The 23,709-nt window shown below is 41.8% G+C and overlaps 3 protein-coding genes across 3 annotated transcripts; 2 read left to right on the top strand and 1 right to left on the bottom strand.

Moving 5' to 3' along the window:
* Window positions 1-431: 431 nt before the first annotated feature.
* On the bottom strand, window positions 432-19,571 carry LOC146468483 (HAUS augmin-like complex subunit 3). Its single transcript, XM_085124265.1, has 16 exons — window positions 19,279-19,571; window positions 18,473-18,512; window positions 17,409-17,479; window positions 16,711-16,794; window positions 10,136-10,247; window positions 9,040-9,109; window positions 8,422-8,534; window positions 7,727-7,811; window positions 7,022-7,079; window positions 6,667-6,801; window positions 6,165-6,348; window positions 5,545-5,697; window positions 4,237-4,490; window positions 3,379-3,460; window positions 1,673-1,768; window positions 432-1,222 (listed from the first exon to the last, which is right to left on the bottom strand). Exons 1-16 carry the CDS (start codon window positions 19,455-19,457, stop codon window positions 1,088-1,090), a joined length of 1,851 nt encoding a protein of 616 aa, XP_084980391.1. The 5' UTR covers window positions 19,458-19,571; the 3' UTR covers window positions 432-1,087.
* LOC146468484 (uncharacterized) lies at window positions 11,604-13,556 on the top strand. The gene has a single exon (XM_085124403.1). The coding sequence runs from the start codon at window positions 11,828-11,830 to the stop codon at window positions 13,091-13,093; it is 1,266 nt and encodes a 421-aa protein (XP_084980529.1). The 5' UTR covers window positions 11,604-11,827; the 3' UTR covers window positions 13,094-13,556.
* Window positions 13,748-16,636, top strand: LOC146468485 (uncharacterized). Its single transcript, XM_085124422.1, has 2 exons — window positions 13,748-14,707; window positions 14,827-16,636. Exons 1-2 carry the CDS (start codon window positions 13,748-13,750, stop codon window positions 15,868-15,870), a joined length of 2,004 nt encoding a protein of 667 aa, XP_084980548.1. The 3' UTR covers window positions 15,871-16,636.
* Window positions 19,572-23,709: the final 4,138 nt, after the last annotated feature.

Here is a 23,709-nt window from a genome sequence, read left to right on the forward strand (position 1 = left end):
TGATCCGAAATGATCCCCAAATTGGGCCGCAAGTTAAAAGTCACCTCACTAAAAGGGATTGATTGGTATGGACTTCTGACATTGGATAGTGAAATTCTCACAAGTCCGACAGTTAAATTTAAATGCATAACATTAACGGACTGTCAATGGACCGACTCTCTTTTTCCAGTCTGTATAGACTGTACAGATTGTCAAACTCTCAGAGGCCCCAACCGCTAAAGAGATACATAAAAAAATATAATAATAAAATATCAATAAAGAAAAGAAAAGAGAGTCGCTAATTCAGCTGGGGAAGATTCACCCAAATCAAGAAAATTTAGTGTTGTGAAAATCGCGTATTTATGTGAGTTGTACATTAACGGTGGTGGCACTTTTAGAGGGAGAATCATAACTACACCTGTAAAAATAAATTTATTGATAAGCAGCAATTTAAGGTCAAAAAAATCCTGTAGAATTGTTTATTGTGAGTTAATGAGAGCAGGCACAGAATTTGATGGAAAATGAAATTTAAACCTGAGCATACGACAACATAGAATCTTTGATGTTACTACCAAAACCTTGAATTATTAGCTTATTTGACTGTTGCTATTATTAATTTGTAGATAAGGCATCAGTTTAAATATAAATGTTGTAGGCTTTGGTAAGCTCAGTGCCCTGCATGACACCAGTGTAAACTTCTGAGTTTAAGAGCTATACTGTATGCATGTTTGATGAAATGATTAATGTTAATGAAGTTGTTAAGACGTGAAATAAAGACAGAAAACTGGAGATGCTCTGTAGCAATATATATTTGCTTTGACAAGCAGTGCTTGCTTTATACTTATGCAAATGAACAGAGTGCAAAAGAATAATTATATACTGTACAAACATTCCTCTTTTCACAACACAACACACTACAGCCAAAACTCTTCTACCGCAGAAAACATGAAGCTGAAAAGGTGGAGTTGGTCCTATCTACTATAAATAGCCTCTTATTTCTCTATTATCCCCAGCAAAACACACAAGGAGATGATATCCCATCTGGTGAGGAGGCCAAGCCTCCAGTGTGTCCATTGAAGAAGTTCACTGTACATTGTACATGCGCTCCTCATTTTAATGAAACAATATGTGCATCAACCCGCGCAGACAATTCAGCAATAGCTCGCTTTAAGCGAGGAGGATCCGTGAAGAAATATGTGAATAGCTCTCTTTCCATCAGCTTTAAGCTATCTGAGCGGAGGACCTGCGGACAAATAATAATAAGATGGGTAAAAATAGGCGCACGAGAGGTACATGTGTTCACAGCTTGTGATATCTCCAATCTTCACATATTTCTAACTTACCAGATGAGTGCTAACGACGATGGCAATGCTAATGACTTACATTAATAAAACATTTATAAAATTACAGCATTACACAATTTGGAATGATTGGAAAGTAGTTACAATTTGTTTTCAGAGGATGCAATATGAAGTCATTCAGCCAATTCCAATAGTAGCCAACGCCTCATTTATAGCACCAAGTTTCTGTTAGCTGTCATTTAACAGAGTTACAATGGTAAACAGCTTTATTACTAAGAAGCCAATATTTAAAGAGAATAAAAAACAATATGTCACAATCTAAATAACGTCTGCAAAGGGTCTAACAATAAAGATGCCAGCTGATATGGCAAAATAAAACCCTGCAGTTGTACCTTTTTCTTGGCCTCACAGTCTTTAATGATGTCCTTGATGGATTGTTCTAGAGTGACAATCAGCTCATCCAACTGACTTAGTCCATCTGCTAGACGCTGTACAATTACAAACAAATCAATAAATAACCTACAATGGTCTCCTGCTATCTGGAACACAAACTCATTTCCCGTGGATATTGTTCACAGACTGGTTTATTAATGGCTGTCTCAATCCCGACTATTTCGGAAACATTTGTTTCGCACAGGAGTTAGAGGTAACAAGAGCCAATTTACTGAAGTACTGGATGATGCCTCCTTCTGCGTCTGCACACATAGTCTGCGCATCTCAGGATTGGTCCATGAAACTTGGGTTTGCCTAAAGAGGGAGCGTCACCCATTTTTGGTGCAATTTTGAAAAGCCAAAAAATACACTTAATTTATCAACGGAAAATTTAAACTAATGGTTCGCCCAATATTAATATTCTGTTAACAATAACTCCACCAATGCACAGAAACTAGCGTAAATTATCTTTGGCTGCAGATGGCTGACATGGAAATGGAAGGCAACTTGAAAAAATGCGCACTTCTTTTCATTCTTCCTAACTTATGTATCTTCGAGAAGTCGCAAAAATATGATTAAGTTTTGTCCACCAGGTGTTCCAAGAGCAAATTTCAAATTAGAGAAAAAGGTTCTTTGTCAAATATTTAACGAGTTTTGGCCAAAATACAGCAAAATGTCCTTGACAGTACCCCTTTTAAGGATGGTGCCTACTAAAACAAATACATTTTTGCATGTTTTGAGACTGTGGGAAAGCCAGATCTTTGTATGTATTTAAAGCTGTTTAGTATTATTAGAGAAGTTTAGGAGAAACATTTTAAATACTTTCCCGCATTTGACACTGACATTTTGAACTTGAGAATGCTGTCATGAGGACAGCGAAATGTTCCTTACTAATTTTGGTATAGTTTTTAGAATATTACTGTTGCTTAATTATCGCACAGAGAACATTCTATCATTCCTTTTAACCTTACAAACTTAAAAGGAATAATAGAATCCAGTTAGTTTCGACTGTAACCAAAATCGTTGCCTTAACCCTTAAAGCTCCAATAGTGACCAACATGAAATTTCGCCTCACATTACCCATGTCTGATCAAACATACAAGTCATGAGAATAAAGGAAGTGATCAACAAAGAAAATACCTTGATGTTGGGAACAATTCTCCCTACTTTGTCAAAAAAGTTCTTTTGTGCCACTAGCTTATCGTCATAAGAAAAGTAGATGCCAAGAGCTAGAATGGGCTCTTCATTAAGTTTGAGATTACGGATTTTGTCTTTGCGGAAGTGATCTGACCCCAGCCAGGGCAGCTCTGATTTTGATTGAAGCCCCGACCACTTTTCGAATTGTAATAGTAATTCAAAGAGATGGAGTATTGACTCCGAATCCTCTAAAACGACGGTGGTGATGTCCGTGTATTGTGCAAGCTTAACTGTTTTTCCGGGCTCGATATCTTTGCCTTTTATCACATCCGAGTTTCTTATAGCGTTTCCAAGAATTTCTATGCCTATTATAAACAGTACACCCAAGAGCGGGCACCCTTGCCCCTACTAGTAACATAAGAAATGTATTGAGAATGGTAAGGAGAATGTGCACGTTGGTATGGGGGCTTAAAGGGTTAGAGTGGAAAGAAACAGAATAGGATAGTTAGGAGACCCTGGTTATATATACCTGAGGACTCAGTTGAGGCAGACCTCCTGTTGTAGCAGATTCTCCATAGACTGTCTTTACACATTGCTGAAGGTTATGTTCCCTGTGACATCAAGAAAGAAAACTGATTCAACTATTGAAAATAATAATAATAAATAATAATTATAATAATTTATTTCTATAGCGCATTTTCCTAACGCTCAAATGTGCTTTACAGTGTCAAACATATTATAATCTATACACTAAAAAATGTAAAAAAAAAAACTAAGAATGAAAAAATCAAAGGTCAATTAAAGGTCTAAAAATATGCTTGTCGAAAAAGATAGGTCTTAAGCTTAGCTTTAAAGATAGAGACAGATGCGCTGCTTTTAATCTCAAATGGAAGCGGGTTCCAGAGTGAGTAGAGCACTGTGTACAGCTTTGTAAGATAACGTGTAGCCTGCACAGAGTGTGTTTCTGAGATCTATGTAAATAACAGTTTTCACTGTAAAAGGTACTGTCCGGGTTTCGAAACATGTGGGGCCAGTAACAAGCTAGGTTTACAAACCGACCCAAGTAGCGGTGTTCAACAGTGTGGCTGTTAATCTTGCTTTTCAGTAGAATTTTAACAGATCCAAGGAAAGAAAGGCATATAATAAACTATGCTTTTAAAGTCTAAGGAGACCTCAGTCTACTTGTGTCTGTTTTTAAAAAGACTGTAAAAATAAAAGATGTCTTATTGTAGCCAAAAAGAGCATGTGTAATGAGTTACCATGCCATGTTAGATTTACGTTCTCACAAGAGAGGATCATCCTTTCTTAGGACTAAAATTTTTTTGGAAATTTATGTTAACAAGGTGTGTTCCATAAGCTAAACACAACACCCAACAGTCAGACATACAGTTGTTTCAAGGCCTCCTCCTGTCTGCTGCCCGAGGAGGACAGGGACACAGTAAAGGACTCCAGCTGTCTTGCCAACTTCTGGCCCCACTCCACTAGTTGACTGAAAGCCAAGAAAATCTCCTTTGTCTTGTCTACCTCCCCCTGGGGAGCATTTTCAAGCATACGATACAGTCCCTCAATAAAGTGATCTCGGCTGTCAATAGTCCCCCGAGTGGGGTGGGGAGGGTGAGAAGCATGTTCAGCCATAACTGCCTGTGGTTGGAGTCAAGAGAAAATGTTGCTGCATATTTTTGAAACTACCATCTCTCAAAAAATGATCAAATTGAACATCCCTTTACAATGCTTATGTGACCAGGTCACATTATATTTATTTTAGTTTCAAATCCAAATTATTTTGCATTATTAATTATTCTGTATTAATCACCATTTAGTTATTTCACTAAATTTTCTAGTCTCCTTTTGTTTAACTATTCCCACGTATTTCTAGGAGTTAGGCAAACACCTAGTTCCTTTGGGTAAATCCTGTGCTATTGCGTTACAGATTCACACCCTAGCCTTTTATGGTTTAGATTTTGTGCCTTAAACTACTATAAATTAGCCTCCTTTAGCCTCAGTTAGTTCAGTTGATTAGTTGGTTGTTCTGAGCACAAGAGCAAGTCCCCAAGTTGTAGTTCAGATGTTTATTTCTCAACAACCCTTGTGTTACTCGTTCCCATTTTTTATCCATTTCTATCTCCTGATTAATAAACTCGTACTCTAACCTATTGTTCCTTGCGTCAACTGTTCCCCTACCTTACGCATAGTAGCAAATCAACTAGGGAATAGCACCAGTGGAGTTCCAAACATATGGAGGTCTAACTACTCTAACACCAGACATCTGGTGATCAAACTTTTGTTCAGTGTTTTGAAGTCCCTGTGATTTCTGTGTATACTTAAGTTATGCCACTGTATTTTTTCTAGAGCTGCCAAGTACAGTGTAGTAGTCTTCTGGAGGCTGCTATGATGTGACAATAGGCAGCTTAAGTACAGACGTTTTCGAGCCACAGACGGCAACTGGAACTTGAATTTTTCCCTTTTTGGAGCATTTTCACACCATTGCATTTGTGATGTCAAGCCACAGTCACCAACAAGAGCTTTTCCTGTCCATGGTAAGGAGCAAAACCACGCTGAAAAAGGAAACATTCAACTTGCAGTTGCCATCCATGGCTCACGAACGTCTGTGCTTAAGCTCCCTCATGTCATCAGTTACAACTTAGTTATATTTAAGTCTATTTATCAGTGAGGGAATACACAATTTTCAGGATACAGAGCGTTCTTCCGTTCCCTTGAGTGAATCACCAAGTGTGCTTTCCAGAGTGCTGAACAGACGATGAGTGTCACGATTTTTGCGACCTTCAACTTCAAGAGCCATTGAGAGAAACTGGTGACGAGAACGCTGAAGCAGAAGCTGGGTGATCACCTGAATGAAGAAAACAAGTTTGTTTAGGGAAAAAAAAGATGAAAGCCAACCCAAACAATTGCATCATGTGGGCAAAATGTAGGCCACAAATTCCTTGCATTTTCAAAACTCTCCACTGGTTGGTTGATGATTAGCTGGATAGTGACGTACTTAATAGAATCTTTTTCAAATGATAAAGCTATCCACTCTTTGAACAGCTGAGGCCAGAAGAAAACGATCAAACAGGATGTTCACATTTTTGAAAGTCTTCATTTTCACCTCTACATGGCAACAATTCAAAACACATCATTGACTAATTTTAGTGTGGAGAAATATAGGACAAATCAACCTTTAATAGTAACACGCTAAAATGTATTTGTTAGCAAAAACTCAACATTTTTTTAGCATTTTGATGCTTTGAGAGTAATACGGAAAACTAGATACTGGTAAATATTAACAACTTAGGGTTCATAGTCTCTAAAACTAACCTGATCCTGTTTGGATGTGAAGTAATCCTGTCTTGCTATCTTCAGATCATAGTCCCCTTTCAGTATACTTGTGGCTTGTAGCTCTCCCAGCTCTTGTACTAGCCCAGGCAGAACCTGCTCTGTGAGTTCTCCTATTTCCATCTTTACTTGAGAGAGGGACGTTTGAACTTCAAGCAGTTTGGCACTGACCATAACAACAGAATGGTTCAATTTAAATCAGTATGTGTCAATCCTGAGAGTGTGTGTGTGTGTGTGTGTGTGGGGGGGGGGGGGGGGGGGAGAGAGGGGGGATAGACCAAAGTAAGGGTGATTGCAAGTATTAACTTCAAGCTAAGGCTTTGTGAGACAACAAAAATAGCACATTTTCAGCCAGTCCAAAGCTTTCTCGGCCTCGTATAGAAATCAAGACTCTAAGACAACTTCACATCAAAAGTCAGGAGTGCGATGCATACTTTTGAGAGACCATTCATCACCTAGCTGTTACATTGTACAAATCTCTCACCTCAGCTTCTCTGTCCCTGGTGGGTTGGTCTCCCATGACAGGCTTTGTAATTTTTCTTCAGCTGCTTTGAGTGCTGTGGTCACTCCCTTTGCCGCAGCCATGTTATGAATTCTTTTACTTTCACTTGAAGCATAACTGAAAGAAATTCATATGTACTGTAGTAGATTGAAATGACTCAAAATAATCAACAAACACTTTATGTGTGTCAAATTGCTACTGTTGTCTTTTTATACAAAAAATATTGCCAAGATGATCAACTTTTAATTTCAGAAAACCTCAAACTGATCATCACCTTGATGAAAAATACACCCCGAAAGAAACTTCCAGCAACAAAGATTATTAATCTAGTGCTTACACAGACTGCAATCTTGTGAGCTCTTGGCAGTCATTAAGATTGACTTCATTGTTTTCCCCTGAAAAAAGAAAAAGGTGGTAATTGTAACACTGGAGTTTTATTAGTTAAGGTATTGTGTAGGAGCTGGGAGTCAGTCAAACCTCCACGTGCAATCACCTCTCGTAAGCAACAACCTCCCATAAGTGACCATCTATCCAAAACACCAAATTTTTCCCAGTCAAAGCCCTATAGCTGGAACTTCACTAGAACTCTTGTAAACAACTTCGACCACTTCTCAAGATGACGGCATTACAACTTTTCATTGTTTTTAACCTCTTGTAAGCGACTACTTGACACATGGTCTGATCTCCATGTCCTCTGTATGTACTACACTACTCATAGTTTACGAGGAACTTTTAGTGCCAACCTAGCACTACTCGTATTGCAATAAGGAAAAATGTGTGCGATAAATTCTCTTCTTATAAGCAGATGTGTCAGACCTGTTCCTAAAAGAGACCCCCTCTGGTTTGACTCTTGTAAGCAGCCACATCCCGTAAGTTACCACTAAATCTTGGCATTTTGGATGGTCACTTACGAGAGGTTTGACTGTAGTTTCCACATTCAAGTGGGCAAAAAAAATGTTCAACTCAACATCTCAACACACGTAGACCAGAGTAATGGCTTTCTCTTCCCCATGAGCCTGAAACAGGTCTGTAATGGACTCACCTCTCACTAGAAGTGTTAAAGGATCACTGATTTCCAGCAGTTCATATCTTGATTTTTCTTCTCCACCAGCCATCTCTGCAATTCCCTAGATTAAAATAACACAATGACATGAAAAAAGCTTTAGAAAAACCTTTCTTATCCCAGAGCATTGATGTGTTTTTTAAATTTGCAGAAAGTTTAGCGACCAGAAATGACTAGAGGACAAATCTTCCCCCCCCCACCCCCCTCCGACCACCACCACAAAAAAAATACACTAAAACTCTGAAAACCTCAGTCTATAAACCCTGGGCTTGCATTAAAGATCCTTCTTTAAATAAAGTGATATTGCAGTCATTAAAAAAAAAATTTCTGGGGGGGGGGGGGGGTATTTTTTCGATGGGTTTCCTTTTGTGGAGCTGATTTATTATTTCAAAATGATTATAGTGTTAAAAATATAAACTGTTCAAAACAGCCCTGACTTTAACAATCCATGGGCTTCTGTGTTTGGGAGTGTTTATAATCTATTATTGGAGAGATGGGAGGATTGGGGCATTATTACCACAGGGGCTTACATTCAGATATGTTTTGGTATGTGATATGGTTGACTGCCCCAATAACTACACCTACAGATTTATCTACTTTACATGCCATAATCACTTGTAAAGAAGATCATTTAGAAAGTATATAGTCTGCTGTACATGTAGTCATTCATGTACCTCAAAGAACTGTTTTCTTGTATAAGCAGTCAGTTCTCCAGTGAAGCGTTCTTCAGATCCATAATAACTGTCACAATCCAGTTGAGACAAAAATGATGCAGCAGTCGCTGAGCCTGCAGAAAAGATTACTCAGTCAGAGCTGTCATTAGCAGCCGAAAGTCAGCCATTTTGGCTGGCAATTACTTTTAGCAATAAAGATGACTGGCCTCTCACAGTTTGCTAGTGACTAAAAGACATAGAGGCAAGGGAGACCTCTGTAGTTTATGACCATGAGCTACTACCGTTGCAGAGTCAGCTTTTCCAAAGCTTTAAGATAGCACAATAAGAGGGGGGTCAATAATGTATTGATTAAAAGCCTTCTAATACAGTGTAGCAGCAGCAAAGGCTATTGAAATCCTTTTCAAGAAAATGGGGCCGGTCATCCATGCATTTTTTTTTTTTTGGCTTTTTTTTGTGGAGTAAGGGAGAGGGATAAGTGAGTCCAGGAATTTTGCAGATATGAAGAAAGGCATTATGAAGGCACTTAAACTGGGCGTTTTCAAGAGTGTTGAATTATGGTTTATTCATTTCACCTGTCCACCATTTTTAGACTACTACTTGCCAAGTTTGTTTACCTACCTTCTTGTCCTGCATATAATGCATTCATTTCAGAGACAGAATGTTCCAAACTCTCTAAAGCAGAGTTCATCTGAAAAAACCACAGAAAAAATTTCTTTTTCTTTAATTCTCAAACTGGTTTTTGAAAAAGGTACCCCTTCAAGTACCAAATTTGTTCAGTGAAAATGGCAAAAAGGGAAGGTATTGTTGCACACAAGGCCACAGCTGGCTGACATGACTGGGGCTTAACCCAGTGCAAACAGGACTGACCCCTCTATGGGGAAAAAGTACCTAAAGTAAAGCCGTTGACTTGCATTTTATAAGCTACAAAGGTCCTCATGCCAATACCCCCATGTCAATAAGTTCTACACATTTCAAGAACTTGCTTGATAACAGATTGGGTAATTTTCCAATATGCCTTAGCAACAGAATAATAATATAGTCTCTAAATTTACTTGTGTGTATTTTTTAAAATTATTATTTTATCGGGCAAGTGAAAAGAAACGATAAACACGAACAACGTTTTGGAGTTGTCATGACGGCATTATCAAGTTCAAAGTAATATTTCTATTACTTCAAACTTGATAATGGCATCATGACGACTCCGAAACGTTGTTCGTTTTCATCATTTCTTTTCACTTGCCTATGTATATCAAAACCTTTACTTATTATTTTATTATTATAAAATTAATATTATTATTACATTGTATTGTAAAGGTGATGTTACACAGAACAATTTGTATTGCAACATTGTTGCCTTAAAGGTGTTATCGTGTAACAGCACATGGACTACTTTTAACAAAACAATAATATTGCATTGCTGAAACAAAATGTTGCAATAAAAGTTGTCTGCATGCAACATTACATTAAAAGTCACAGTTAAAAGTTTTTGAGTAGGTAACATCACCTTAATAAACTGATTATAACATTCAGTATTAATACATAACATATCAGTGATGAAAAGAGATATTAAATAATTGGTACAAGTTAGTCAACAGTACTGTCCCATTTATACACTCCAGTGAAGAGTGACAATGTAGAGCAAAGTTTCTCGCATAAGGAAAGCACTTGACTGCAGTGTCTAACTACTGTACTACTGCATGACTGTAGAGCTTACCTGTGCATTGTCAGCCTGGCAGGACTCTAAACCAGCTTTATATTTTTGTTTGTTTTCCTGAACCAGTGAACTCAGCTTTGATAGCTTGTGAGTCAGGCCCGCATGATGAAGACTTGATAGGAAAAAAAAAGACTGAATATGAGGAAAGATCAGTTACAAGTGATAGCTGTCAGTAATACCACCTGGCTTGTACATTTAATGTGGTGGTTGCAGGGAGGCCAGGGGAGGGCCAGGAGAGGGGGAGGGGGTTACTAAAAACAGGCTAATAGCCCACAGCCCACTTCTCAACTTGCGGCCTATTGGCCTGAGGCCCAGCAGCCCACAGCCCAGTCCACATCTTGGCCCTCAAATTAAGGTTAGGGTTAGAACTGGGTCATTGGTCACAGGCTGCCCAGACCACGGGCCATGGTGTGGGTCAGGGGCTGCTGTGCCTTGGGCTGAGAAGTGGACCTTGGGTAAGGAGCCTGTGTTTAGCAAAACCCAGTTGCAGGGTACCTGGTGTTAATTAGCTTTTATCATGCTTTTGTGGGTCTGTCAGTTACAGTGATCATTTGGTTAGTACTAAGGGACTGAATGATTAAAAGCAACAACATGTATGTAGGAGTCGTGTTACTTCATGGGTCCATTTTGTGAAGGTTCCAATAACCTTCCAGCCCAAAAATTATTTGGGCTGAAAAGAGGAAATGAGGTCGTCCTAGAAGAGGACTAAGAACATGGACTGAGGCAGCATCAGCACCAGACAATAGAAGGGATCCTGGAAGAAGAGAGCATGCAGCACTTGCAGTGTTGTCTAACTGACATTCAGTATTCACTGATGTTGAAAAACATTTTTACAGAAAACATTGTAGTGGGGCAAGTTACACTTGTTTAAAAATTATTAATTACTGGTTAATCTTTCTCTTAAAAAAAACTTAAAGGGAGGGGTTCACATTTCAGCGCATGTGCATGAATCTAAATGCTTTTTTCTCTTTCTTGTCAACTTTATGGCCTTAAAAATCCCACTCACATGTACTTCAGTAATCACATTCTATAATTAGTCCAAGCAAAATGAGTGATGACCAAAATGCTAGTGGATTGTACTCATATTGTCGATATTGCAATTAATTTTATTGTTGACCCGTAGGATTTATTCCATGGTTGATGTCTTTACAGTTATTTGCATGCGAAATAAGGCAATCATATGAAAAAATTACCATCCGAGTTACCTATTCCCTTCCAAATGGTTCATAAACAACGAATTAAACTAAACAGGCTTGCATGGGCCATAGCAAGCAAAGGCGAAAAAGTATTTTGGTTCATGGACATGCGCAGAACCGTGAAGCCCTCCCTTTAAGCACCTTTTTTATCACCATAGTATGGGATGCTTTTGAAATCACTGACCCATGCAGTGCACAGGGTAGCTTGTCAGGAGTCTCCCAACAGCTTGGTGGTTAGATCATTTGGCTGGTGTGTGGAAGGCAGGCATTCAATGTGGCTAAATGTAATTTAGGCAAAGTTAACCTCGAAGCAATGCTGGTCAGCTGTTTTCCCCAACTATATTAGGGGTAGCCCGATGTCTCTAGCAGGGGCACCTCGTGACTTTTATACGCAGTTGCTTGCTTGCAGTTCTTCGCAAAGTGTTGTCTCAATTGCTTGCTGTTTGCGTGCCAGTTTGTGCTTTGTTTTTTGTGCTTTGTTTGTTCTGCTTGTACAATGACTGCTCGTCGAACCAACAACAGTTTGGCTGCTCATTTGGATGGGGAGAACTCGTCAGCGGATACCCTTCTGCCAACCGAGTCGCCAGGTCCTTCGTCGCTCGCTTCTGTGGCAAACACGGCGCCACAAACCTCTTCGACCGCTTCTGCGCCAGTTGTCCACGATCCCGCGCTAATCGCGGCTATCGTCGATGCCATGAAAGCCTCTTTAGCGGCAGAAAAAGATGCTGGTTCCAGTGCGAGCACTCTGCGTGGAAATGTTGCTAGCGCGGAGCCACAAGCAGTTTTGGGGGGCGTTCCCGCCCCATCGCCCAGCTTGTCCCAGCAAACGGCGACCTTTCTCGCTTCTGGAGGCGCCTTTCCAGTGCAACAGGCGATATCCTCACCTTCAGCCACGCAAGGTAGGCCTAATTTTACGGTGCCATCCTTTGTTGCCACTTTTGCAACCCCGCGCTCGCCGATTTTAAGCACGTCGATCACGGCGGGCGCTTCTGTCCCGGTGCCACTCAGCGACAGCACGTTGGCTGCAAACCTGCCTTCGGGACCGCTACTCCAACAGCCGTTTGTTGTTGGCCCTGGTTTTTCGCCAATTCCGGCAAAAACGGTTAGCCAAATTGTTGCCGGCAAGTACGTGGATTTCGGGGATTTGCTGTCGGCTAACATCGTTCAGACTGAGCCGGAAACGCAAGCATTCCTGGACGGCCGGTTCGTGTTTTTGCCAAGCGCTAAAAAGCAACGTCGCCGCATCGAGGACATCGTGACCTGGTCCGAAGCCTTTACAATTTTTACGCTGATTCTGACGTCTTATTTTCCGCACCGGTGGAAAGATCTCACTTCTTACAAGCTTCTCATTCTGCGCACGTATCGCCAATTCAGTGGTCGTGTTTGGCTGGCCTACGATCAGGCCTTCCGCCAGCACGCTGCGGCTACGAAGCTCGTGGACTGGTCGACCATGAACGTTCAACTTTACAATTTTCACGCTGCTGGGGCCTCTGTGCGTTCTGGGTCTGGTGGCTTCTTGAGCGAGCTACCCGAACCATCGGGAGCTGACTCCTCTCAGGTCATTTGCCGGTCCTGGAACAGAGGCCGCTGCTCGGCACAATTTGCTTCGTGTCGGTTTGCCCATCGCTGCAGCACCTGTGCAGGTTCCCACCGTGCCTCTGAATGCTCTCGTCGTTTTGACAAAACGTCGTCTTTCGATCGCAAACGTAGTTCGGCGTCTCCTCCTTCCGTGCCCTCGTCCACCTCGAAAACCAGGCGTTAATGGATGTGCCTTTTTAACGTTTAGTCATAGCAGTACTTCTTAAGTTGTGTTCCCCTTCTTTTTGTCAATAGTAGCTAGGTTGGGCCATATTTGCTGCAATAAAGTTGTCAAGTTGTTTGAGTTTGTGGTTTGTTGTTCATAGTTTTCTCTGTGGTTTGCCCCCCCTTTCCAGCCTGGCTTGGCCGTATTTTAAAATCGCCTTTTTTCTTCCCAGCTCATCCAGTCCTCCCTCCTGTCTCAGCAGTTACCCCCCTTAAGGTGGAGGAGTTTTCACAGGAATTGGCCAGTCATCCCGACCAGCTACAAGTTTCTTATGTCCTCCAGGGTCTCCAGCATGGCTTTCGGTTAGGCTTCCAATCAGCTCACAAGCTTAAGCCAGCTAAAAGAAACAAGCCTTCTGCTCTTCTCCATGCCCACGTCGTTGATGCGTATCTGGCTAATGAAGTCTCCCTGGGCAGGGTGGCAGGCCCCTTCGCTTCCTCCCCTTTTCCTCGTTTGCATATTAGCAGTTTTGGGGTAATTCCAAAGAAGGGCCAGCCAGGCAAGTGGCGCTTGATAGTCGATTTGTCTTCCCCAGGGGGTGCTAGTGTTAACGACGGCATCGATCCTCAGGATTTTTCTCTGCAGTATATTAAGGTTGATCAAGTTATTCGCATGGTCGCTCGTTATGGCCCAGGTGCCCTTATGGCAAAATTTGATGTGGAATCCGCTTATCGGAACATCCCGGTTCATCCAGATGACCGCTTCTTACTGGGCATGAGGTGGCGTGGTCAGTTGTACGTTGATCTCTCGCTTCCTTTCGGTCTCCGTTCTGCACCATTTATTTTTAATTCGGTCGCTGATATGGTTGAATGGATCCTTCTCCATAAGCATCGCCTTTCCGATTTGTTACATTATTTGGATGACTTTATTACCGCAGGTCCTCCACAGTCCCCCCAGTGTGCTTATAATCTGAACACAGCAATCTCTGTTTGCCATCGGCTGGGGTTGCCTCTTCACGCTAACAAATGTGTGGGTCCAGCCACTTCTATGACTATCTTAGGAATTGAATTAGACTCGGTCAACCAAGTGGCCCGTCTTCCTGAGGACAAATTGCTTGCACTAAGGGAACTCATCCATTCGTGGATGCCCCGTCGCTGGTGCAGAAAGCGGGAATTGGAGTCCCTTATTGGCCATTTACACCATGCAGCTAAAGTAGTTTGGCCAGGGAGGGCCTTTCTCCGTCGGTTTATTGATCTACTGTGCTGCTTCCGTCACAAGGACCATCCTGTTCGGATTAACCAGGAATTTCGTCTTGACCTTCAGTGGTGGCAGCAGTTTCTCGCTTCTTGGCATGGCGTTGGGTTCTGGTCGTACCCTGGCATGTCTGCTGCCACAGATTTGGTGGTCACTTCGGATGCAGCAGGTGCGATTGGCTTTGGCGCCTATTCTCAAGGCCAGTGGTTTTATGGTGCCTGGTCAACGGCGCAGGCCAGGCAATCTATTGCATATCAAGAACTCTTCCCATTAGTGATCGCTGCTCATCTTTGGGGATCGTTGTGGGCCAGGAAGCATGTCCTTTTTCGCTCAGACAACGAGGCTGTAGTCGCGATTCTCACGACCAGGACTTCGAAGGTTCCAGCTTTAATGCACCTTCTCCGTGATCTTCTGCTCTCGGCGGCGCGTTGGGGTTTTACTTTCACTGCTGCTCATGTTCCTGGGGTCGAGAACAAAATTGCTGATGCTATTTCTCGTTTCCGTTGGCAGGAATTCAGGCAACTGGCCCCGGAGGCTCATTCGTCCCCTTGTCCGATTCCGCAGCTCCTGTTGGACAGTTTAACACCTCCTCCCTAGAACAACGGTGCTTGCATTTCCTGGCCCAGGGTCTGGCTCCTTCCACCCGGAAAGCTTATGCGTCCGGTCAACGCAAGTTCGTGGAATTTTGCCGCCAAGCTGGAAAGCTTCACTCCAATGGCTCGCCTTGCCCAGCAGACGAGTGGACTTTATGTTTGTTCGTTTCATTTCTTGCAGATTCGATTCAGCACTCTTCTATTAAAGTTTATTTATCTGCAGTTCGCTCCTTGCACATTGAGCAAGGTTTTCCTGATCCTCTGCTTAATTGCCTGCGGCTTCAACGAGTGTTGAGAGGGGTCAAGCGTTCCCAGGGTTCCCCGGCTGCTCAGCGCCTTCTGATTACTGACAGCCTTCTTTTGGTCATTCACCAGGCCTTGGATTTCAAGCTTTTTGACCATTGCGCCTTTTGGGCAGCCTGCATGCTGGGTTATTTTGGTTTTCTCCGTGCTGCTGAATTTACAGTCCCCAATTTAGCCAGCTTTTCTCCAGCTATTCATCTTTCAGTGGCCGACATCTCAGTGGATTCGCGCCAGTCGCCAACTTGCCTCCGTGTCAGGATAAAAGCTTCGAAAACGGATCCGTTCCGTCAAGGCTGCCACATCCATATTGGTTTGGGAAGGGCCCCCCTCTGCGCAGTTCACGCGTTGATGGCATACCTCTCCCTACGGGGAAAGGCCCCTGGCCCCTTGTTCCTTCTTGCAAGTGGTCAACCTCTGTCTCGCGCAATTTTGACCGATTGGCTACGGCAAATTTTCTCTACCGCGGGAATTGAGGGCAATTTCTCCAGCCACAGCTTCCGCATTGGGGCAGCCACGGTAGCAGCTTGCAACGGCATTCCGGATCATCTGATTCAGGCTCTGGGACGTTGGACTAGCAACGCATACCAGCTTTATATTCGCACGCCGTCGGAGGCTCTTGCGGGCTTCTCTGGTCAGCTGGTTTGACATCGTGTGTCCTTGCCCTTGGTTCTCCACAGCTCCCTCTACGTTGCGGTCGAGTTTAGCACCAAATTGCTTGGGGCTTGCACTGCAGTGTTTTGGGTGTTGCTCTGACGGTCAGCTGCCGTCAATTGGTAAGTGTGTTTGTATTTGTCGATGCATGCTACGCTTGGTGCTTGGGGTTGTTGGAGTCGGAGTTTCCATTTCACCCTTGTTCGCTGGCCCCTCCTTTTTCAAGCACCAAGGAGATCCTGGTTGGGTGGGGGCCGCTCGCAGGGTTGCCATGGATACCTCCTCCTCATGCTAGAGCATTGCCCGGCTCCACCAACTTCAAAGGCACCAACTCCCAAGCTCATCTATTGGTGATGAGTTTAAATGTGGCTAAATGTAATTTAGGCAAAGTTAACCTCGAAGCAATGCTGGTCAGCTGTTTTCCCCAACTATATTAGGGGTAGCCCGATGTCTCTAGCAGGGGCACCTCGTGACTTTTATACGCAGTTGCTTGCTTGCAGTTCTTCGCAAAGTGTTGTCTCAATTGCTTGCTGTTTGCGTGCCAGTTTGTGCTTTGTTTTTTCCCATCCCATCCCTCCCTCTCGGTGGGGGTTAGGTAAGTATTGGGTCGGTAAGTATTCCACTGAACTGTTCAGTGTGACGGTGCTTGGTGGGGGCCGCTCGCAGGGTTGCCATGGATACCTCCTCCTCATGCTAGAGCATTGCCCGGCTCCACCAACTTCAAAGGCACCAACTCCCAAGCTCATCTATTGGTGATGAGTTTAAATTCGCTTTGGGGACTCAAATTTTTTGTAAATTATGTTTTGCTTACAAACAATCATGTATAAACAGTACCTTAATTTGTTCCTCTGTGAAACTATTTTCTGAAGCCTCTCCTCAATCAGTTGCACCTCCTTTTCTAATGTGCCAACCTCACTTCTACAAATTAAAGCAACCATTGTTTTTTAGCTGTTGAGCTGTTTCTTGTTCTGATTTGTTTATTTCTTCTTTGACTATGATGTTTTTAAAATTAATGTAAATGGTGTTAGCTCTCTCAATGAGCACTTTTTTGCTCTGTGAGCAAATGTTGAAATAAAAATTTTGTTTAAATTGACCATTGCTAGCAGTTTGCAATAAGATTAAATTTAGAAATCCAGTTGACTATACAAATAAACAAAAAAATGGAACGACTTTTCGGTGTCATCTTGGCACCATTATCAAGTAAAGAATGTAACAGAAAAGATAATTTATACAGAAAGTAAAGGTGCATAATTGGTAGCAAAATAATGCCACATCACAACATTCCTTTATTTCTTTATAAATACTTAACTTGAATCAGAATAGTGCTAAAATGTGAGCTATCTTTAATCCATTTTTTTCTGGTTTACCCAAGCTTCCACCCTGCCCTCCCTCCCTTTTCCCCTACCCAAGAGGGTAAGAGGGAACACTTATCACTTCTCCAATAACAGGGTCTGTTTAGAGCTAAGTACAGGAAATGAGATGTTTCTCACAAAGAATGGGTGAAAAAATGTATGTCATCTATGCACTTTTACCTCAAAGTTTCACTGGAGAATTGCTCCTCTTCTTGCATCAACATTGACAGAGTCTTATCAACTTGATCATTCTACAGAAATCACATATATATAAGGAAGTGATTGACATGGGGAATAGCTGACAAAGAAGTTTGAATGATTTCAAAAGAAATAAACCAAAATGACACATGTTAGGTTACAGGTCATTCTATACATACATGAGTGAGTTAGGAATGGGTTTGGTGACAGATATTCAAAAGCTCAAACAAGACATTACATTTATTCAGTGCTAGCACATAATTCACTCATTAAAAAAAGTTATAAACTTGACTAAACATGACCAGTTCCCAGTTGGCTTCATGACTCAGTTGGTAGAGCACTGCACCGGGATCGCAGAGGTCATGGGTTCGAATCCTGTTCAAGCCTGAATTTCTTCTCAGGCTTTCTTATCGCAACCTCTTAAGTTGCTTATGTTGGAAATACATGTACACTCTAAGCGAAATGTCCTCGATGGATTTAGAGACTGTTTAGAGACTATTTTCATATTCATAAACCGTCTAGCTTTCCAGAAGTTTCCAGAAACTATTTTGAGCCAACTGTGATGTTCGTAAGGCGCGAAATTGCCGGCTAAACCAGTTTTTGGCAGGTTGCGATTCTAGAAAGTTCTGCCACATTATATAAGCCAATGCATATTGTTCACTTTCTCTCTGCCTTTGAATAAAAGTTACGTGTACCGAGCGATGGATTCGTTTCAGTGTGTTTTCTGACTGTTGACGTGTGGGTGAGCGAAACTTTTCAACAGCTTAAATACCTGCGAGGGTCTTTCTTGTATTTAATATTTCACCCACAGTTCAAATATGTATTCATATTCATTGACTAATATTGATAACAGTTCACTGGAAATCCAGTTACAGACACTTGCATGGCAAACTTATAATATTATTGGCTTAGTAAAATTTCACTCCAATATCCCAAAATAATGATTACAGTGTAATAATTACACAACTGGAAGGACACAGGTCCTCCTAAAAGCAGAAAATAATGTTATTTACTGCCCTTCATCACTACTCATCCACTCTACTTACTTCAAGAATGTAAGCTCCTGATGAACGAAGATCTTCAAATCTGCCAAACAATTAACAAGGATGAGTCATGAATGTTTAAGATAGGAAAAAATTATCAGGCCCGTTTCAAATGTCATTTTACTGCCATGCCAAACCAAACTGATTGCATTCAGCACAGCGTTTGAAATCAAGGCAAGCCAATGTCGCATAACCCAGGATGCATTTTATGTAGGTTAGACCGAAGATCTTTGGTGTGGAGTTCCAGATTGGTCAGAGTACTGGCACATGATCATTGGTCTTTGGCAAAAAGTGGCATAAGAAAGAGGTAGGGCCTGCCATAAAATTACTTCATAGGCCAGTGATTACCTTCACTTTTGAAAAATTCTACCGTTCAAGTGGACTGTTGTTATCAAAAAGTATCTAAAAACTACGATACTCGAACAAGACCCACCAAACCAAAAAATAGTGGTCTCTGCTTGCACCACGCCCCCCCCCCCCCCCCCCTTCCTCAACCTCAAAAGATGGTGTCTTCATTGCATAGCCACTCCTCTATCCAGTAGTAAAAAATGACAATGAGATTCAAACCACACCTTACTTGTTTATCTAGCAATTTGGACTCTTGCTAGCTGAATATTTCTGTGTGTGTCAACTCAAATTTTGAAGCCGGTAAAATTTTGTCGGTAATGTTCATGAGATAGTGTACCCCATGGCCAGACAAGCTAGGTGGGTCCTCTTCGAACAAACTTGTTAAGACTAGTTCCCTAAATTAACTTTCTTTGGAAGGAAGGTTAGAGTATAAAAGACCAGAAACGAATAAATGAACCAACCTCTTTAAATCCTCCGGAGAAAGAACATTCGTTTCATGGATATTTTCGCAAAACCACTCCAAGAAAGGAACGAGCGATTCGCAGTCGAACAACCATTCGAAATTGTCCCCTTCAAACTCACTCGCTTTAGGATAGCCAATTCGGGATAATGCCCTCAAAATCCTCTTCCCCTGACTCATTCTAAGCGGAAGTATCTCTTACACCAAAAGAACGTTTTTTAAATGTGTCAATTTCATTCGACTCTTTTGCTGTTGTGCTCGTTACCACCGCCATTTCGGGTTTCCCGCGGTCTTTCCCACTTCAGACATTGCGCATGACAACTGGTGGTAACCAAGCCTCGACCCAAGCCTCCCCTTTTTATTGTCTGTGAGGATAATGATGATGATGATGATGATGATGATGATGATGATGATGATGATGACTATTATAATTATTATTATTATGCACAGTAAAACTATCTGTATGCACAGTATAAGAAGCACTACAGGGCGCGTAGCGTAACCTGTGAGGCAAGCGAAACTTAAAATTATTATTATTATTATTATTATTATTATTATTATTATTATTATTATTAATTATTGTTATAACTCTTGCTTTTTGATGTCCTTAGTTGTTTAGTTTTACCTTTGGTTTAGTTTAAGGGGTTTTTTGTCGTTTGTTTGTTTGTTTGTTTGTTTTTTTTTGGGGGGGGGGGGGGGCGGGGGTGTAGGAAGGATCAGCAACGGGTCGGTTATCTTCATCTTCCCTGCTCCAACAGCAACTCCGTTAGTTTACCTATCTGTGCCTCATTTTCTTGAGGCGATTGCAAGATTCAAGCGAATTTCAACCCATTGAATAAATCTTCGCACTCGACTTTTTGGCTGAAAAGAAAACAAAAGAGAACTACTTTATATAGACGTGAAAACTGCAAAGGACCGCGAACGATAATACTGTCAGTTGACGTAGGATCTACAAGAGACCTAATCAGCCAAAAATAAACTGTAACACAAACTGCAAGGCTGATACTACGTGAAAGAGTTGACTTTGCGAGACAACAACCCGACAGAAACCGACAAAACAGGACTGCAACCGTGGACAGCTGTTTCGTTCTTATTGGAACTTGTCAGCACGGTGTAGCAGTTCTATATGAAACCAGCGACAGAGCCAGCTCAAATAAAATGCAACAAAACCCATGTCCTATCAAGTTTCGTACATTGAACCCGCCCGCTCCCCGAACCACGCGTTGCCACATCACGTGCCTCAGGGAGAAAGCTACACCGTGCTGACGAGTTCCTAGCCTGCGAGCAAGCTCTCTTGGGGGTCGGTTTCTGTCGGGTTGTTGTCTCGCAAAGTCAACTCTTTCACGTAGTATCAGCCTTGCAGTTTGTGTTATACTTTATATAGAATCAATCTAACAATCTACCGTAACGTTAGAGAGACCGGCTACCATCATACTATAAACAGGCACAGAACTGCATCGAGTCCAGCCTCGTTCTCGGAGTTTCTCTCTCGTTACACTTTCGCGTAAACAAGAATTTCTGCTATAAAAGGGCAAGCCTCTCCTTCATTTCACATCAATTTGGGTGTGAAATGAAATTTAGACGTCGTTCAGTCGTGGCACGTTGTTAACTCAAGCGTTCTCTGGAAAAAAAATATGCCAAAAGATCTCATATCTTCATTATCCTAATATAAGGCATCGGTTTCTAATTTGCTTAGCGGGTCTATTCCGAAAACAAAGCCAATTTTATAAGCAATTGTAGTAGAAAAGATCAAGTTGTTCGCCAGTTGTTTAAGCTCTGATGGTTGATTGACAGCAAAAAGTAAGAAGCGCAAGCCCCTTATTATACCGGAATTTCCTGTTGAAGGAATCGACCTGTACCGGTAAAGCTTGGAAAGAGGCTCCAGGTTCGGCGTCCAATTTTACTGCCAATAATCGTTCTTTTGTCCCGGAACAAAGTAATGATCCTCAAGCCTGAAAGTCAGGTTGTATTGGACAATGTATCCCAATTGGAATTCGCCTATCATAAAAGGTAAGGAGAGCATTTACACGAAATTATTAATATTCAAGTCGAACAAGGGTCGAAAAGATATCGCATATATGGAAAAAATGTACCATCGTTATATGTACTATATTAGCGCAGAATGACTTTATTTTGGGAAAAAAAAAAAGATATCAATGAAAATTCAAGCTAACATCAGTTTGATGAGTGACGTGTTCGAACTTTTTGCCAGGTGGAGGCCTCGGGAACGAAGGGAAAGCGTTTGGTCAAGATCCAAAAGAGCTTCTAGCCATCTGTGACTGATTTTCTTTGATAATAATTTAATTGGGACCGGGCTCCCTCATATGTGCCGCTTGACAACCATATATGTTAACATATGAACAAACACGGCGATGGTCGGGAAGGAATATTATCATACTCGTATCTTTTGTTCAAGTTCCTTGCTTGTTGGTTTTCTGGCCTTAGATTCAGTGTTGTTAGCAGAGTAAGATTCATTGTCAAATTCTGAGTGTTTGGTTCCTTGATTCACTGACAAGCATGAAGACAACTCACTAGTGAGCTGGTTCCACACATACCAGAGGATCAAGAAACAACCCTGACAAGTCACGTGACAACACATAAACTCTCTTACCCTTGTACTTCCTATGGTGTATTTCAATCAAGTAGATTCTGATTAACAAATTGAGTCCACAAAATGTTGTGGACTCACGAGGCGCAGCCGAGTGAGTCCACAACAAATTTTGATCACTGTGATGACGAATATCGTTGTCGATAAGAGTGCAGACAACGCTAAACCACATTCGATTTGTTTTTTACCACAATATCAACGTCAAAGAAAATTTTTACAATAACTGTCAAAATTTCCGCGCGCTGATTGACGCGAGCAGCGTTGTCTAGACTCTTATCGACAATGGAAAATTAGCCAATCACATTGCGAGATTAGAAACAGTTCTGGTAAAAAGCTACTTAGTTATCATTATCATGCACATCATACTCGTATCTTTTGTTAAAGTTGCCGTACTTTTTGGTTTTCCGACTGAGTTTCAGCGTTTGGTTCCTTGATCCACTGACACGCATGAAACCAGCTAACTGGCTCCATGTGTGTCAGCGATCAAGGAATAACCCTGACAAGTCGCGTATCAACTCTCTAACCCTTTTATTTTTGCCTCCGCAGAGCCAAAACCCGAGGAGGCACCCTAGGATTCCCCGCCTGTATACATATAAGGAATTTCAAAATGTAAAAAAGTATGTACTGTAAGTAAATTTGTTAATATGCGGGAGAAAATCTCGATTTGATCAAACTAGGCGCGCACGGTGGTCTCGGGTAATATTTCAGCAAGCGCGCAAGGTGCTGTCGGGTAGCTATCATTCTGCAACCACGAGGTCTTCGAGCAGCGTTTGACGGTCTTGCGAGCTAGAGTTTGCGCTTCGTCGTCCTCTAGCAGCATTTCGAGTTCTTTCTAGCAGTGTTTCAAGGTCTTGCAACCACGAGTTTGCATTTCGCCATCATTTAGCAGCATTTCAACCACGAGCTCGCGTTTTGCCATCTTCTGCATCTTTGGCAGCCTTTCAAACCACGAGTTCACATAATTATACATACAATACGTTGCTGTTTCACAAAACAAAACTGTATGACTGTAAAAGATTTCAATGTCAAATTTACAGAGAAATATGCTAACCAGTTACGTGGATGTTAACTTCAATAAATATTCAAACGTTTTTCAGTATTTATATCCAGCAAGAGAGCCTCTCTTGTATCCAGTAAAAACCATATACAGGTGTTAAACAGATCTTCAAAAGCGGGGGCAGCTCTAGTGAAAACTATTACTAGTCTATAATGTACTGCTATCAAGTAGATCCTGAAGTTACTTTGTGTTATGTAAAATGTTAACAAACTTAGACCAGCCCTCTTAATTTTTCGAGAAAGGAATGTATCGAGATGTAGGGCCAGGCCTTAATTCACCTCCGAATCGGCTTCTTTAGGGTTACTGGCACGAGTTTTTCGTGATCATCAGCGTCATAAATACAGACAGTACGCGTCTGCCAAGACGCTAACTAACCACTGCCAGCTGTCTCGTGCGATGCAGGTTTTATCAAAGGAACCAAACCGCTCTTCGAAAGAGTCAGTTATATAGCTCAAGTATATGCCAACCGATCCATTGCCCTTCGGATATGATGAACACATTCAGAGGGGCAATGGAGGATTGGCATGTTCACTCTTACACGAAGGTGCATTCCCGCGCTGGGGGAGATGTCTTACGGTGAGATGCCTAACCAGGCCTCAAGAGGGACGTTGTATCTAGAACGGCATGATATTGTAGATTCTTTGTTCATTATTCATAGTCACGCGCTATGACGGTGGCAAACATCTGAATTTGGGTCCATACGGAGTCATCACCACGTGAATTTAGTAGACAACTGACCTCACATTGGTTGAACATTTTACTTCTTC

The sequence above is a fragment of the Pavona decussata genome, unplaced genomic scaffold, assembly GCF_977016875.1.
Source record: "Pavona decussata unplaced genomic scaffold, jaPavDecu1.1 SCAFFOLD_130, whole genome shotgun sequence".
Taxonomy (NCBI): domain Eukaryota; kingdom Metazoa; phylum Cnidaria; class Anthozoa; order Scleractinia; family Agariciidae; genus Pavona; species Pavona decussata.